This window comes from Zea mays, chromosome 1, assembly GCF_902167145.1.
Source record: "Zea mays cultivar B73 chromosome 1, Zm-B73-REFERENCE-NAM-5.0, whole genome shotgun sequence".
Lineage (NCBI taxonomy): Eukaryota > Viridiplantae > Streptophyta > Magnoliopsida > Poales > Poaceae > Zea > Zea mays.
The window spans coordinates 65113939-65128607 of NC_050096.1; the positions used below are offsets into that span (position 1 = coordinate 65113939).

The window sequence follows — 14669 nt, forward strand, 5'->3', positions numbered from 1 at the left end:
CTCAGATTATATAATACAGATTATATAATCCAGATTATATAATCCTCCAAAAATAATCTAGATTATATAATCCATAGGGTTAAACAAACAGGCCCTAAGTCAGCATCTGCACATTAGTACGGGTATATATGCGACCGCGAAATGGTTATCACACCATTTCAACGTTCAACCAAACAGTTACGTCAGACTTGAGGGAGTCGTCTTTGATGTTGCCAACAAGTATGGAGAGTTGGAGCACACACGTAAGCAAGATGTCACGAGCAGAAACTGGAGGGAGCATGAATCCTTTTCCCCGGAACCACTAATTCCTAATCACAAAACACTAGCCTACAATACAAATTCGTATAGTGCTTTTGGCACAAAGAGTCTATCTATCATTCAGACATCGCCCGCGTTGCTGCCGTCCTGGTACACCGCCGTGGTCCCTTGGTCGCCGCCGTCGCTGAACCTGAGGCACCCCCTGGCCTTGCAGAAGCGCATGAGGTAGTACACGGCCACCCCCGCGGCGGTGAACGCGGCGCTGATGGCGTACACCTTCCAGCCGGCGATGGCCATGACGAAGACGAGGAACGCGGAGGGGACGAGGCAGAGCGCGACGGCGGCGGGCAGGCGCGCGGGGACGCGGTACGGGCGGGCCATTGCGGGCCGCTTGACGCGGAGCCAGACGAAGGCGGCGAACTCGAGGAGCATGCCCAGGCTGTAGAGGAAGTTGGCGGCCGCCACGATGCTGTTGAAGCTGAGGAAGGACATGCCGAGGATGATGGCGCTGGTGGCCAAGATGCTGACCCAGGGCGTGCGGAAGACGGGGGCGCGCGCCGCGAATGCGCGCGGGAGCAGGCCCAGGTCCGCCATCCCCAGCAGCTGGAACGCCGCGCTGCTCAGCGTCGCCGAGTAGAGGCCGATGGAGGACAGCACCGCGCCCACCTCTATCCAGTACTTGAGCCAACGCCCACCGATCATGCCTGCGTACGTGGTGAGCGTAGTTGCATGTACAGTAGTTTAGGGCTTTAGGCCAGTTTCCACTTTCCAGTCAAGGTATCCCTCCAAAAAAAAATAAAAAAAAAATATTGGGGGCATATTTTTACGTGGTGGGCGACGCTTGCTACTAGTAGTTGTTTATCATTCGATCTGATTTGATTTGACTCTTTCTGCAACAGGTTACCGACTATTCAATCTTACCGCATATAAAATCTCTATAGACGACGCCATCAGGATTGCGGACCACATGGCATGGGCAGCATCGGAGGAGACGGCTCTGCTGGTAGAATAGAACAGGAACAGATTGGATACCACGCACCTGCGGCATCTGCGAAGAAGCCGTTCCCCCAGCTTTCAGGCGCGACGTCGATGGCGCCGGTGGCCGCCATGAGCGGCAGCAGGTAGCCGAGCGACGTCATGGAGACGGCGGACACGAGCGCCTTGGGGAGCGTCTTCCCGGGCCGCTCCACCTCGCCGGCCATGGTGCTGACGCTGTCCCAGTAGTTGAGGTTCCAGAAGAGCGTGTTGAAGAAGAGCTTCCAGTCCCTCTCGGCGGCGACGACGCGCCACCGCCGCGGGCGGATCTTGGGCAGCGCGGCGCCGGACATGACCAGGAACGGCGAGAGCGAGGCGACGCCGAGCCCCACCGCGGACCAGCCCACGACGGTGAGCCCCGTGTAGTTGACGAACGTGAGCGCCACGTTGAAGGCGACGATGGTGGCGACGCGGGCCCCGCCCCCGGACACGGCGGGCGCGACGCGGGCCAGGTAGTCGGCGCACAGCGCCGGGAACGCGGCGCCGTTGATGGCGCTGGACACGTACTTCCAGGTGCCCATGAGGGAGCCCGAGAACGGGCCGAAGGCGCGGTCGGCCCACAGCACGAAGCCGCCGTTGCCCGGCATCGCCGTGGAGAGCTCCGCGGTGACCAGCGCCTCCGGGATGGCCCAGATGAAGGGGAAGATGAGGAAGCCCAGCAGCGCGTACAGCGGGCCCGCGGCCTGCACCGCCGGCTCCGCGCCGTAGGGACCCCCCGCCACCTCGAAGAAGATGAGGAAGATGAGCGGCACCAGGGACAGCTTGTGCCCGCCGCCGCCGCCTGACCTGAACCCGACTCCTTCGCCGCCGTCAGCGGCGGCGTTCTTTTCCTCGGCTGCGTCTCCCTCGACTCCGACTCCGAGATGGGCGTCGCGAGACATGCCGTCGCCGATCGTGGACGCCAGGCGGGGAGGGGTGAGCAGGGGCAGGGATGGCGCCGGCAACTGACCGTGGACGCGAACGCGATGGACTGATTAGTTGTCGGATGTGAACTGTGATGCCGGTCGACTTCTGCGCCACTGGTACGCTGCGTTTGCAGGCATTTTATTCGCGGAAACTGCTCTCGTCTTTCCAAAGACCCGCGGTCGGTGTGCCGGTCTACAACCGATGCAGATGCAGATTCGTGGTCTGAAACCCTTTGACACACATTTTTTTTCCTCTCGCCACAAAATCTAAATATTCCATTCACTAGTAGTAATATCTATAAAAATATTTATTTCAAATAAAATAAAATAGCGTTCTCCTCGTTCCAAACTACAGAAGACATTCCAATGTTACTGCATCTCAAGGTTTTTATACAATAAAAATAGAGAATACATTTTTTTGATACCAAATAACTATTGTCTGCAAAGATGTTGCGTGCCCACACAACTCGGGATTGTGCCGCACCGCCACCAACCTTTGACGTGCGTGGTGACTGATGAGCATCATTCGTTCCTGAATAATAAAAAATATATATGGGCACGCGTCTATTGCCTGCCGTTGACTCTCCATCGTGCAATCTGCAGGATGGCGATCAGTGGCATTAACATTAACCTTTTTTCTCATTCACGTGCCTGTGTTTGCCTTCACAACAATCAGATTATTACAACGTCCGAAACCCCGTACCCTCACAAAGCAAAACTTGGGTGGAAAGCGAGTGTGAAGGGGAGGGAGGGCAGCTTCAGTTTGATATCGCACGTAAAGGAGGCCCAAACAAATAACCCACACGATACTATACATAGTGGATCTGGTGGTCGACATCACACAATTAACTCGTGTCGAAAGTCTGAGCTGCTTCTAGTTGCGTCTGAATCGAAAGATATCGATAGAGATTAAATTAACTTTTACTCAATTTTGACTATGGAGGGATTTAATACCCTCCAATCCGCAAGCGAACAAGCCCAAAGTGGGCATTAGACAATCCGCATTGGTTTTCCTAAATTTCTCATTCTATATCACTTGTTTGCGTCACATCGTTAACATTTTATCCTCTATTTTCTCATCTCCTGCAGCGGTTTTCACTAAATACTCTCCCTATCGTCGTGGCCAATACCCTCCAATCACATTCGATCAGACGCAAGGGAAACAAACCCCAAGTGGGCATTAGCAGCATCTCAAGGTTCGTGGATTTTAGGGCCAATGTTCTGATGCAGCAACTAGCAACCGGCCGCCGGACAGATGCAAAATGCTCCTGACTGGGTCGGCCGCGAGAACGTTCGCACGAAAAATTCCAAGAGAACACAATAATTATATGGCGAAAGAACTTAAGCAGCACGCTTCAAGCCCAAAGAACTAAAGAATCTGAAGTCGCCTTCGCACTCTTCATATATTTACCCTAGCTTCTCATAGGAAACTAAACATGTGATGATTTTTGTTCATGTAGAGTGTGTGCCCTTCGATGGCGAAGGTGAAACATTTCTTCAGTGATAGATTTCATGTCACCCTCCCAGTCCAGCTTGCTGAGCTCCAGTTCCATATCGTCTGCGCTCCGAGGCCATATATTAACAGAACTGCTTTCTTCAGTCTTCAAATTCTCATCTGGTGATCAGGAGCTAGCTCCCAGTACGGTGGGTGGCTGGGAAGCTGTAAGCAGTCGCCGAAAGGTCTTGGTCTAGCAGATATCATCATGTTCCCTCGGTCACTACACTATGGAATGCTCAAGAGTGATCCGGCACAGGCCATGTTCCAAGTGATGCCATTCCTCCTCTTGCTGATCCACTAGGCGCTAGGGTTTCCTTTTGGCATAGTTTGTGTCCCAAGTTTTTTTTCAGTCTTCCTTTTATTCTGTGTTCATTATGTATGTACTTGTGTTGGCCTGTGCGCAGGTAGCTGCAGCGGTTGTTTTCTTTGTTTTTAGTGTTCTTATGAGTATGTACACTAGACGTTGGGCTAATTTCTTCCGAGAGCATGTACCTGGCGTTGTGGACGTAATAATGTAGTATGCCATCGATCGTACAAACATATATACGTAACAAACACTCTTTACATATTGTGAACCACATCACTCGAAGTCGTTTCTCTTTGTTTCCATTTAAGTCATGTTCGTTTCAGCGTTAATCCAAGTGGATTGGATGATATTAAGTCGGTTTAAATTTATAGAAAGTTAAAATCCATCTCAATTCATTCCAATACACTACAATCCACATGGAATTGGAATAACCGAACAAGTCATCTTAAACAAGTAACAATACATACGTATTAGGCTATTTCTCGCGATGATTTTATTTTAGTTTCATTTTCCCTTTCATTAAATGTTCCACCACATAAATAAATATGATGACGTGACAATGATTTACTAAGGAGAGAGCCCGTGAGAGTTTCATGAAAGGGGAAAATTTCATTTAGATGAAGCTTATCATGCATGGTTTTATAGATAAAAGTTGATATGCCATTCTTAAAAATGGTGTAATAAAGCTAGTGATGGTAGTCCCACAACCACAGGGCACGGGTACCCATAGGTTTCACACCCATTGGGTGTAGGTCTGGATGTCAAATTTCACTCATGGGTTTATACTCGACACGATTGTTTAGGTCTGAGTGTGGCTTTTTATCGATGGGTGTCCAATGGATCCTAGATTCATAATACTAAGAGCCTGTTTGGTTCAGCTTTTTTCTGACCAGCTTTTCTGAAAATCTGGCGGTGGGGAGAATCTGGCTGTGAGGAGAATCTAAGTATCATTACGATTACGTGTGGAGGAAGATAAAGTTGTTCATATGGCTCAGGATCTAAAAAGTGACGGATTCCTACTACTACAACGACTCAACCGATTATGTGTTTATGTTGATTTTGGATGGTTTTTGCTCCAACAAATTTTATGGAAGTTGGCTGAAAAGCTGAGCGTTTGGCAGTTCGCAGCAGCTTTTGGTGGCCAGAAGCCGAAACAAATATGCCCTAATTTTGATTCCATGTTCACACATAAGTTTGGTCCAGCCCAATAAACCCTAGGTCATTTACTCATCTTCACTTTAAAATGTGAATTGATATTGCAATATGTATTGTAGTTTCTAAATAATTATATGTGGTGTGCTTCTAAATAATTACATGCATTTTTTCTTGTTATTTGTGATCCTTATATATTAAATATTCCTAATTATCAATCACCTAATGGATGCCTAATAACCAGCGAGTGCCTAGCGCGTGCGGGTGCGAAAAATTCACTCATCTCTACTACTCCTTATGTCCTTAGTGTAGGCGTCCACATTTGCTTTGTTCTGCCGTGCCCGCGATGTTCTGCCGCACCCACGATTCCCCACGCCCGCAGTCCCCGCCGCGATTCCCCGCGCACGCAGTCCCCGCCGTCGTCATCGCGCCCGTTGTCCCCGAATCCACCGCGCCCCCGCAGTCCCCGCCGCGCCCGCAGTCCCTGAATCCGCCGCGCCAGCAATGCGTCGTCCCCCACTGCTCAATCCTCTCGCCCCCACCAGATCCGCCACTCTCCTCTCTCCCTTAATCCCCGCTCGTCCCTCCCCCGCCGTGGAGGACCCCGTGCTTAGCTCGCGAAACCCTAGGAGCAGCAGGAGGCGAGGTTTGGCTGGCGGCGATGGACGCGCAACGGCCTCGTCCCGCACATCAAGCGCGAGATCGCCATCCTTCGCCACGTGCGCCGCCCCAACATCGTCCGCCTCTTCGAGGTCATGGCCACCAGGTCCAAGATCTACTTCGCCATGGAGTTCGTCCGCGGCGGGGAGCTCTTCGCGCGCGTCGCCAAGGGCCGCCTCAAGGAGGACACCGCGCGCAGGTACTTCCAGTAGCTCATCTCCGCCGTCGGCTTCTGCCACGCCCACGACGTCTTCCACTGTGACGGTCAAGCCCGAGAATCTCCTCGTCGACGAGCGCGGCGACCTCAAGGTCTCCGACTTCGGCCTCTCGGCGGCAAACAAATTTACTGAAGCTACACTGCCTGCAGATGCTGAGAAAAAGCCACAGGATGGGAAAACTCTGCCAAAGTTGGTTTCTCTTTAATCAGAAATTCTAACTTTAAATGCATAGTTGTTTGTAACCTAGATATAAATTCTGATTAAAAGCACATTGTTTCAAGGGTGATTGCATGGTCACACCCACACTATGCTTATACTTATGGGTGAAATGAAGGTTGTCTCTATTCATCCTGTTCCAGATAGTTGCCTCCTTTATTCTTGGTCACACCCACACCATATAAGCTTTTGAATGATATATTACTTCAACTTCCGTTGGATTGAAGGACATCTGAGTTGAAGCAGCACTTGCTGCTTCAGGAATGCAAACTGAAAAGTGGACCTAGTTTAGCAGGAATATTTGTAGATAAGCCAACTGATGTCTAGAAATGCCTTAAATATGATTCTCAAGATTTAAACCTTTAAACTGACCATACAGTGTGAGAGTTGATGGATGTAGCATGGATTTCCATTCCATTTTGTTTTAAAATTATTGCCCTCGTTAATATTTGAATTACAACATCAAATTTGTTTGCTAGGTATGGTGCCATGATCATGGAAGCTCTTTTGGAATTGAATGAGCCGAATGGTTCAGATATTGCTGCAATCTTCGGCTTCATAGAGGTTGGGTATCTGCACTAATTATTATCGTTTGATTTCACTGTTTTGCATCAGTTATTTAACATCAAGCTTTGGAGATCATTCAAGTTTTGGTTGTTTTAACTATATACTTACACCTCAAGGTCTCCGACTTCGGCCTCTCGGCGGTCGCCGACAAGTTCCACCCTGACGGCCTCCTCCACACCTTCTGTGGCACACCGTCCTACGTCGCTCCGAAGGTGCTCGCGCGCCGCGGCACCAAACGTACACGCCTCCTCCGCGATGCCCTCAGACCGCCCGTCCTCGCCCAACTGCGCTCCTTGCCGCATATGCCCGCAGCGGCTCCCTCGCATCCCGTCGCAGATCTCGTGCCCTCACCATCCCAAGCCCACCCCCTTCCTCGGATCTAACCCCTCCTCATGTCTCTGCGGCTAGAGCTGATATCCTCGTTCATGGCGGGCGGCGCGGGTGGGTTCGTCACGCAGAGGCCTTTGAGGCCCTGCCCAAGGAGCGCGCTGCCAACCGCGACAAGTTCTCTGCGCTGCAGCAATCCATTCATTCATATCTTGGTGTCTGCGGCCCCTTTCTACCCTCTCCTCCCTCGCATTGGGATCTCGTGGCGGCTGATGATGGAGTTGTGATGGTCTTTGTGTGGTATGTGTCGTTCCAGATAGCTTCAAGGGGGCTACAGCAGAGGGCGCGATCATCATGGCGCTTGGGTCAGTTGGGCGCGTGCTCGACGGGCCGTAGGCCGAGCTGGTTCCTTGTGCTGCAGCCACTTCGCCTCGCCATCGAGACCAAGCACGTCAAGCTCGTCGAGGCCCATGAATCCACTCCGCCTCCACGTAATTACTAATCATCATCGTCGTCATCATATTCATGCTCTTGCTTTTGCATTGCACGCGTGAGGCCCATGAATCGGATTGATGTCGAGCGCCATGATGGGTATAATAAATGTGTGCCACCAAATGGGTCATTTGCTCCAGCACCATGGATGCTTTGGACGTTAGCGGGCTAGAAACACATTTCCTTGTCTAGGGTATATACTTGCGTCGACCAGTCCTCATTTTGTATGTGCAGAGCCAAGTCCCTAAATTGGTTGTTTGGGTTGAGATGTCTAGATAGTTCCAAGTTTATGCCATTTTATGTATTTACAATTTTGAGAATACTGTGGTGTAACAGACTGTTGTTATATGAAGATGATAGAACTCAGGAATCAGGATGGTAAATCAGTGTGTTACATCTTTTTATAAAAATAAAATGTGTGTGATGGCAACTCAGATATATTAGCGGACTGAACCAAGAATCAGCCTGCTAATATATTTGTACCGTCTTTTTTTTCTTCTATAAAACACAATATTAGATGACATCTTCAACAATCCATTATGACTGAGTTGTTCAATTTTTGTTACCATAAACTTATTGCTTATTACCATTTAGAAGGTGATCCTTGTTTAGAAGGTGGTAAAAATTCCCCAATATTTACAGACATCCTGAACATGGTATGTGGTTGAGTCGATAACACCTCCTTTGACAGGGCCTAGCAGATTCTTTTATATATTTGTGCCTTTGACAGGGGCATCAGCATTTCTTTGTGTTGATGATTACAAAATAAATATTTTTGATTCTAATGAAGATCAGTTCGATAACCCACATGGGATTGGCCAATTGGAACATATTTGCCATTAGATCTGACACCTACTCATTCATATGCTGATGCAGATAACTCTGAGCAAAATACTGGAGATGTCTTTGTTCACATGTCAGACTTGCTTAAAACAATATGGCCATCACCCTCTCAGTATTTGGGGCCAAAATGTGCACTTTAGGATCGTGGTAGGCCAGTTAGAGGGACAGAGGACTCTAGAGATTACTGCAAGTCTGCAACCCTTACCATGCTGGTTTGGCTTTGAATGATGATGGTCTTCTTGGGACAAGACCCGTGATGTGTCCAAGAGGTATTGATTTGAAAGACGGGCCATTGTTTGCTGCTCTCACTGTGAAAGTCCAAGGAAAGAATGTCGGAATTCCTGTGTGTGGAGGCGCTCCTACTTCTAAATCACCATGGAAGTAGAGCTCATGTGCCTTACCGCAAGGTAATTAAATTAGAGATGCATGGTAAACTGTCAAGTGTGTGTTTTTACTGCAAGTGCATGGAGAGCATTAATCAAAGAGCAACACTAAGTAATCTTTCACTATTTTCTTTGTTGTAACATTACTACTCATTACTAGCATGATGGCAACCTTTTGATGCAATTAACATGTCCATGATTGAATACTTTTGCATGTGTGACAGTGGGGTTCATGTCATCAGTTGCTTGGACATGTTAATTGCAATTAACACCAAGTAATCTTTCACTATTTATAGATCTTGTCGTGATTGAAGGGTACCAGGTGGGTGGTGTCCCTTGCGTGAAGCTGATGACCACCACCGAGATGGTTGTCCCCTTCTCTGTTTGATTGCCTCCGCATCTGCTTCTATAAAACTTCAGATGCAAGGATGTCGTTTAGACTTATCACTTTGTTGATTAATTGATTAAATCAGAGCTCCAAACATCGCAATCAAGGTTCGCATTACATTCAAGTTTGATTGATCTATCATACATTTGTACATTAATCGAAATTTTTAGATTAAAGTCAAGTTTTCAATCCATGTTCAAATTATTGTCTTCATGATAGCAGATCGGTTGGTCGAATCGACAGTGTGAGGGTAAGGTTGGCAATGGTGAACAAGAGCAAGGGCATCTCACTGCCTCGTCATGCAGTCCTCCATGTTGTCCATCCCCAAAGGCCACTACTCCGAAGGTGACATCACACGCTCTTCTCCTCCCCCTTTCAGTTCCAGTTTTAGGTGTCGTGGCATACCATGAATCCATGCCACACCTAATATGGTGCGCTCATGAGGTTGTGACAGTTGTGTTGCATTCGATACGCTAGGTACGTGTACCCCTCCTCTTCGTTTCCTTCTGTCATATCTGATTGAAAACATGAGCACATCCTATAACAGATCCCATGCTCCAGTAGCTAAAAAAGCAAAAGTTGCTACCTACAGGTGTCCATTTTGTGTTGGTAAGCAATAACACTTGATTTTTTCTTACATTAGTAATGTGGGTGCAGTCTAAATTTTGTGTTGGTAAGTAATCTTTACTACTCCTTAAGAACATTCTGTTATATCTAATCGAGAGTTTGAGTTTATTTTAAAAAAGTACCTGTATGGGGGAATCTATTTGTTCCTAGCGTTATGTGGACTTAATCAATTGAACTTTCCAGTCCTTATTTAGCTTGTCATCAAGATTTAATCCTACTTCATTTATGGTTGCATGTAAAATATGTCTATCTCTGTAGGGACTGATGCTATTTATAGACTTATATTAGCTATATTTTTCTCTCAGTCACTGGATTGTATGCTTATAAGCAACAGACTGCTGGCTCCAAAGAAACGGAGATGAGCGGATGAGGGCGAGAATGGTGTAGTGGCTGATGGTACTTGATGTAATAATCAGAAAATTTATCTAGGTACTTGAGGTAATAATCATGTGTAGTGGCTGATGGTACATGTTGTCTAACTTATTTCCATCCCTGAAACAATGCATCTTGTGTTGTGCATACTTTTTTAAGACTATAACATAAAACATAACTGCTTTGACGAGTGTGCTATGCATTTTGGTTGGAACATTATGTTTTTTTCCAAAATGTTCTACAAAATATCATGGACCTAGCAAAAAAAACAAAAAAAACAGACATGTATGTCTGTAGCATCATGGATAAAAATATTGACCTGTGAGACATACTTACACAATTTTACTGCATTTTCTGAACTTAATATGTTTGTGTAACCCTGTTATGGATGGTTACTGTAGTGGTACTGTAGCGGGCCTTCTTGGGCCCTGGCAAACCCTCTTCTATTTGCTTTCAGATACTATACCTCTCCTACTGGAAGGAAACTTAGGTCTCTGGTTGAAGTCGATAGATATGGCATTCTAATTTCTTCAAAAACTTTCTTGAATACCATCCTTTATCAGTGAGCTTTATAAGTTTCCTGAAATTGCACTATGAAAAGTTGCAACATCTTGTTGGGAAAACTTTTTCCACCCCCCCATCCCCAAAAAAACTATATAAACAGGCCTTGCTAACTGCCGTCTGTTGGGTATGTGTACTAGAAAATATCCTTTAATGTCCTGGCATCTCTATTGTACTCTCTCCGTTCCAAATAAAAAGATTGTCTTTTCTAAACACATTATTTTTACTATGTATCTAAACAGTGTATATATAGGTGCATGGTAAAAGCTATGTATCTAGAAAAGTCAAAATATCTAATAATTTGGAACAGATGGAGTAGACACTAAGACAAACGATTTTTTTCATCATGGTTACTTACTGCTAAGTGTTAGATTGTGCAGCAAGTTCTCTTCTACATTTTAATAAGAAACTTAATTAACTATGTCATGGTGTCGGGGACCATAATTAGGGGTACCCTCAAGACGCCTAATTCTCAGCTGGTAACCCCCATCAGCATAAAGCTGCAAAGGCCTGATGGGTACGATTAAGTCAGGGATCAGTCCACACGAGTGACTCGATCACGCTTCGCCCGAGCCTAGCCTCGGCCAAGGACAGCCGACCTCGAGAGACTTCCGTCTCGCCCGAGGCCCCCCTTTTTAACGGCGGACACACATCCGGCTCGCCCGAGGCCCTGGCTTCGCTTAGAAGCAACCCTGACTAAATCGCCGTGCCGACTAACTAAGTTGCAGGAGCATTTAACGCAAAGGTGGCCTGACACCTTTATCCTGACACGCGCCCCCCGGCAGAGCCGAAGTGACCGCCATCACTCACCGCTCTACTGACCAGTCTGACAGAAGGACAGCGCCGCCTGCGCCACTCCGACTGCAGTGCCACTCGACAGAGTGAGTCTGACAGGCAGTCAGGCCTTGCCAAAGGCGCCATGGCGAACTCCGCTCCGCCCGACCCCAGGGCTCGGACTCGGGCTAAGACCCGGAAGACGGCGAACTCCGCTCCGCCCGACCCCAGGGCTCGGACTCGGGCTAAGACCCGGAAGACGGCGAACTCCGCTCCGCCCGACCCCAGGGCTCGGACTCGGGCTAAGACCCGGACGACGGCGAACTCCGCTCCGCCCGACCCCAGGGCTCGGACTCGGGCTAAGACCCGGAAGACGGCGAACTCCGCTCCGCCCGACCCCAGGGCTCGGACTCGGGCTAAGCCCCAGAAGACGACGAAACTCCGCCTCGCCCGACCCAGGGCTCGGACTCCGCCCTGGCCTCGGCCGAACAACCTCCGCCTCGCCCGGCCCGATGGCTCAGACTCGGGCTCAGCCCCGGAAGACGACGAAACTCCGCCTCGCCCGACCCAGGGCTCGGACTCCACCCTGGCCTCGGCCGAACGACCTCCGCCTCGCCCGACCCGATGGCTCGGGTTCGGCCTCGGCAACAGAAGACAGACTCAACCTCGGCTTCGGAGGAGCCCCCACGTCGCCCGACCTAGGGCACAGGCCCGCCACGTCAACAAGAAGCGCCATCATCATCCTACCCCGAGCCGACTCGGGTCACGGAGAACAAGACCGGCGTCCCATCTGGCCAGCTCCGCCAGATGGACAATGATGGCGCCCCACAAGCTCTGTGACGACGGCGGCTCTCAGCTCTCTTACGGAAGCAGGGCGACGTCAGCAAGGACTCGACCGCTCCAACAGCTGTCCCTCCGCCAGGCTCCGTCGCTCCTCCGACAGCCACGACATCACGCCAGCAAGGTGCCAAGACCTCTCCGGCTGCCACATTGGCATGTACCTAGGGCACTAGCTCTCTCTCCGCTAGACACGTAGCGCTCTGCTACACCCCCCATTGTACACCTGGATCCTCTCCTTGCAACTATAAAAGGAAGGACCAGGGCCTTCTTAGAGAAGGTTGGCCGCGCGGGGACGAGGACGAGACAGGCGCTCTCTTGGGGCCGCTCGCTTCCCTCACCCGCGTGGACGCTTGTAACCCCCCTACTGCAAGCGCACCCGACCTGGGCGCGGGACGAACACGAAGGCCGCGGGATCTCCACCTCTCTCACGCCCGTCTCCGGCCACCTCGCATCTTCCCCCCTTCGCGCTCGCCCACGCGCTCGACCCATCTGGACTGGGGCACGCAGCACACTCACTCGTCGGCTCGGGGACCCCCCGGTCTCGAAACGCCGACAGTTGGCACGCCAGGTAGGGGCCTGCTGCGTGCTGACGAACAGCTTCCCGTCAAGTTCCAGATGGGCAGTCTCCAGCAACCTCTCCGGCCCGGGACGGTGCTCCGTTTCGGGAGCCTTGAGTTCATGTCCTTCGACGGCAGCTACGACATGATACTCCTTCCTCCGCCGCGCGACAACGACAATGGCGGCCGACAACCCGCCCGCCGGCGGCGGAATCGGCGACATCTTCCCTGCGTGGCGGGAGAACAACATTCGAGCTCGCTCCGTCCTCTCCCCCGCCAACGGAGGAGGAGGCGAGGCAACCAAGGCCAAGCGGGAGGCCGCGCTTCGTCGGCTGTCGAGCGAATCGACGTCCCCAGCGCCCCGACGGAAGGCACGCCGGGCGTCGACCTCGCGTTCGAGGCGGAGGCAGGCGCCGTCCCCCCGCGACACGCTGATCCCGAGCAAGAAGACGACGCCAGCGCGCTCGCGGAAAGCCTGCAGGACGTCGCCCTCGTACCTGAGATGACGGTGCAACCAGTCCCCGATGTGACTACGTCGCTCCTCGTCGACCAAAAGGTACTGACTAACTCCCATTTTATGTCATTTCGACTCGGCCTCGACCCGCCAAGCGACCTCGCTTTGGCGGGCGCTCTCATCGAGGCGAGTGCAACCCCACTGGGGTTTCGTATGCGGTCGCCTTGGGACCGGTTGACGGACGTTTCAACCTACGGGCCCTCTGGGTCCGAGGAAGATGACGATCCCAGCACCTGTTGGGATTTCTCTGGACTTGGCAACCCCGGTGCCATGCGGGACTTCATGACCGCATGTGACTATTGCCTCTCCGACTGTTCCGACGGAAGCCGCAGCCTTGACGGCGAGGGCTGCGGCCCAAGCCGCGAATGTTTCCACATCGAGCTAGGGGATCCCTCCGAAGGCAACCATCTCGGCATGCCGGAGGACGGTGATCTTCCTAGGCCAGTGCCTCGCGCTGACATCCCGCGGGAGCTAGCTGTGGTCCCCGTTCCGGCGGGGGGTTACGACCCACAACTCGAGCAAGTCCGCGAGGCGCAGGCCAGGCTCAACGAGGGAACAGGAGCGCTTGAGCCGATCCGTCGGGACGCCGGGCAGGCATGGGCGGGCCAACCCCCGGCCGGAGAAATACGTCACCTGCCCCAAGATCTCCAGCGCTGCGTCGCCGACGATGTCAGGGTCAGGCCGCCGCCCGCATCCAGCGGGGTTGGTCAGAACCTGGCAGCCGCAGCGATGCTCCTCCGCGCGATGCCGGAGCCATCAACCACCGAGGGTCGGCGAATCCGGGGAGAGCTCAAGAATCTTCTGGAAGGCGCTGCGGCCCGACGGGCCGAGAGCACTGCCTCCCGAAGGCAGGGATATCCCTCGGAACCTCATGCCGCGACTTCCCGATTCATGCGGGAAGCCTCGGTCTACACCGGGCGCACGCGTAACACCGCGCCTGCGGCCCCGGGCCACCTCGGCAACGAGCACCATCGACGCGACCGACGGGCCCACCTCGACGAAAGGGTGCGCCGAGGCTACCACCCCAGGCGTGGGGGACGCTACGACAGCGGGGAGGATCGGAGTCCCTCGCCCGAACCACCCGGTCCGCAGGCCTTCAGTCGGGCCATCCGACGGGCGCCGTTCCCGACCCGGTTCCGACCCCCGACTACTATCACGAAGTACTCGGGGGAAAC

At 51.5% G+C, this 14669-nt stretch overlaps 1 protein-coding gene and 1 long non-coding RNA gene across 2 annotated transcripts; one reads left to right on the forward strand and one right to left on the reverse strand.

Moving 5' to 3' along the window:
• Positions 1-283: 283 nt before the first annotated feature.
• Positions 284-2308, reverse strand: LOC100285888 (cationic amino acid transporter). The gene is made up of 2 exons (NM_001158778.1): positions 1298-2308; positions 284-962 (listed from the first exon to the last, which is right to left on the reverse strand). Exons 1-2 carry the CDS (start codon positions 2172-2174, stop codon positions 379-381), a joined length of 1461 nt encoding a protein of 486 aa, NP_001152250.1. The 5' UTR covers positions 2175-2308; the 3' UTR covers positions 284-378.
• A 6899-nt stretch (positions 2309-9207) lies between these two features.
• On the forward strand, positions 9208-10710 carry LOC103635665 (uncharacterized). Its single transcript, XR_002749728.1, has 4 exons — positions 9208-9356; positions 9472-9594; positions 9797-9858; positions 10165-10710. It is a non-coding gene; the product is annotated as an uncharacterized lncRNA (long non-coding RNA).
• The last annotated feature ends 3959 nt before the right edge of the window (positions 10711-14669 follow it).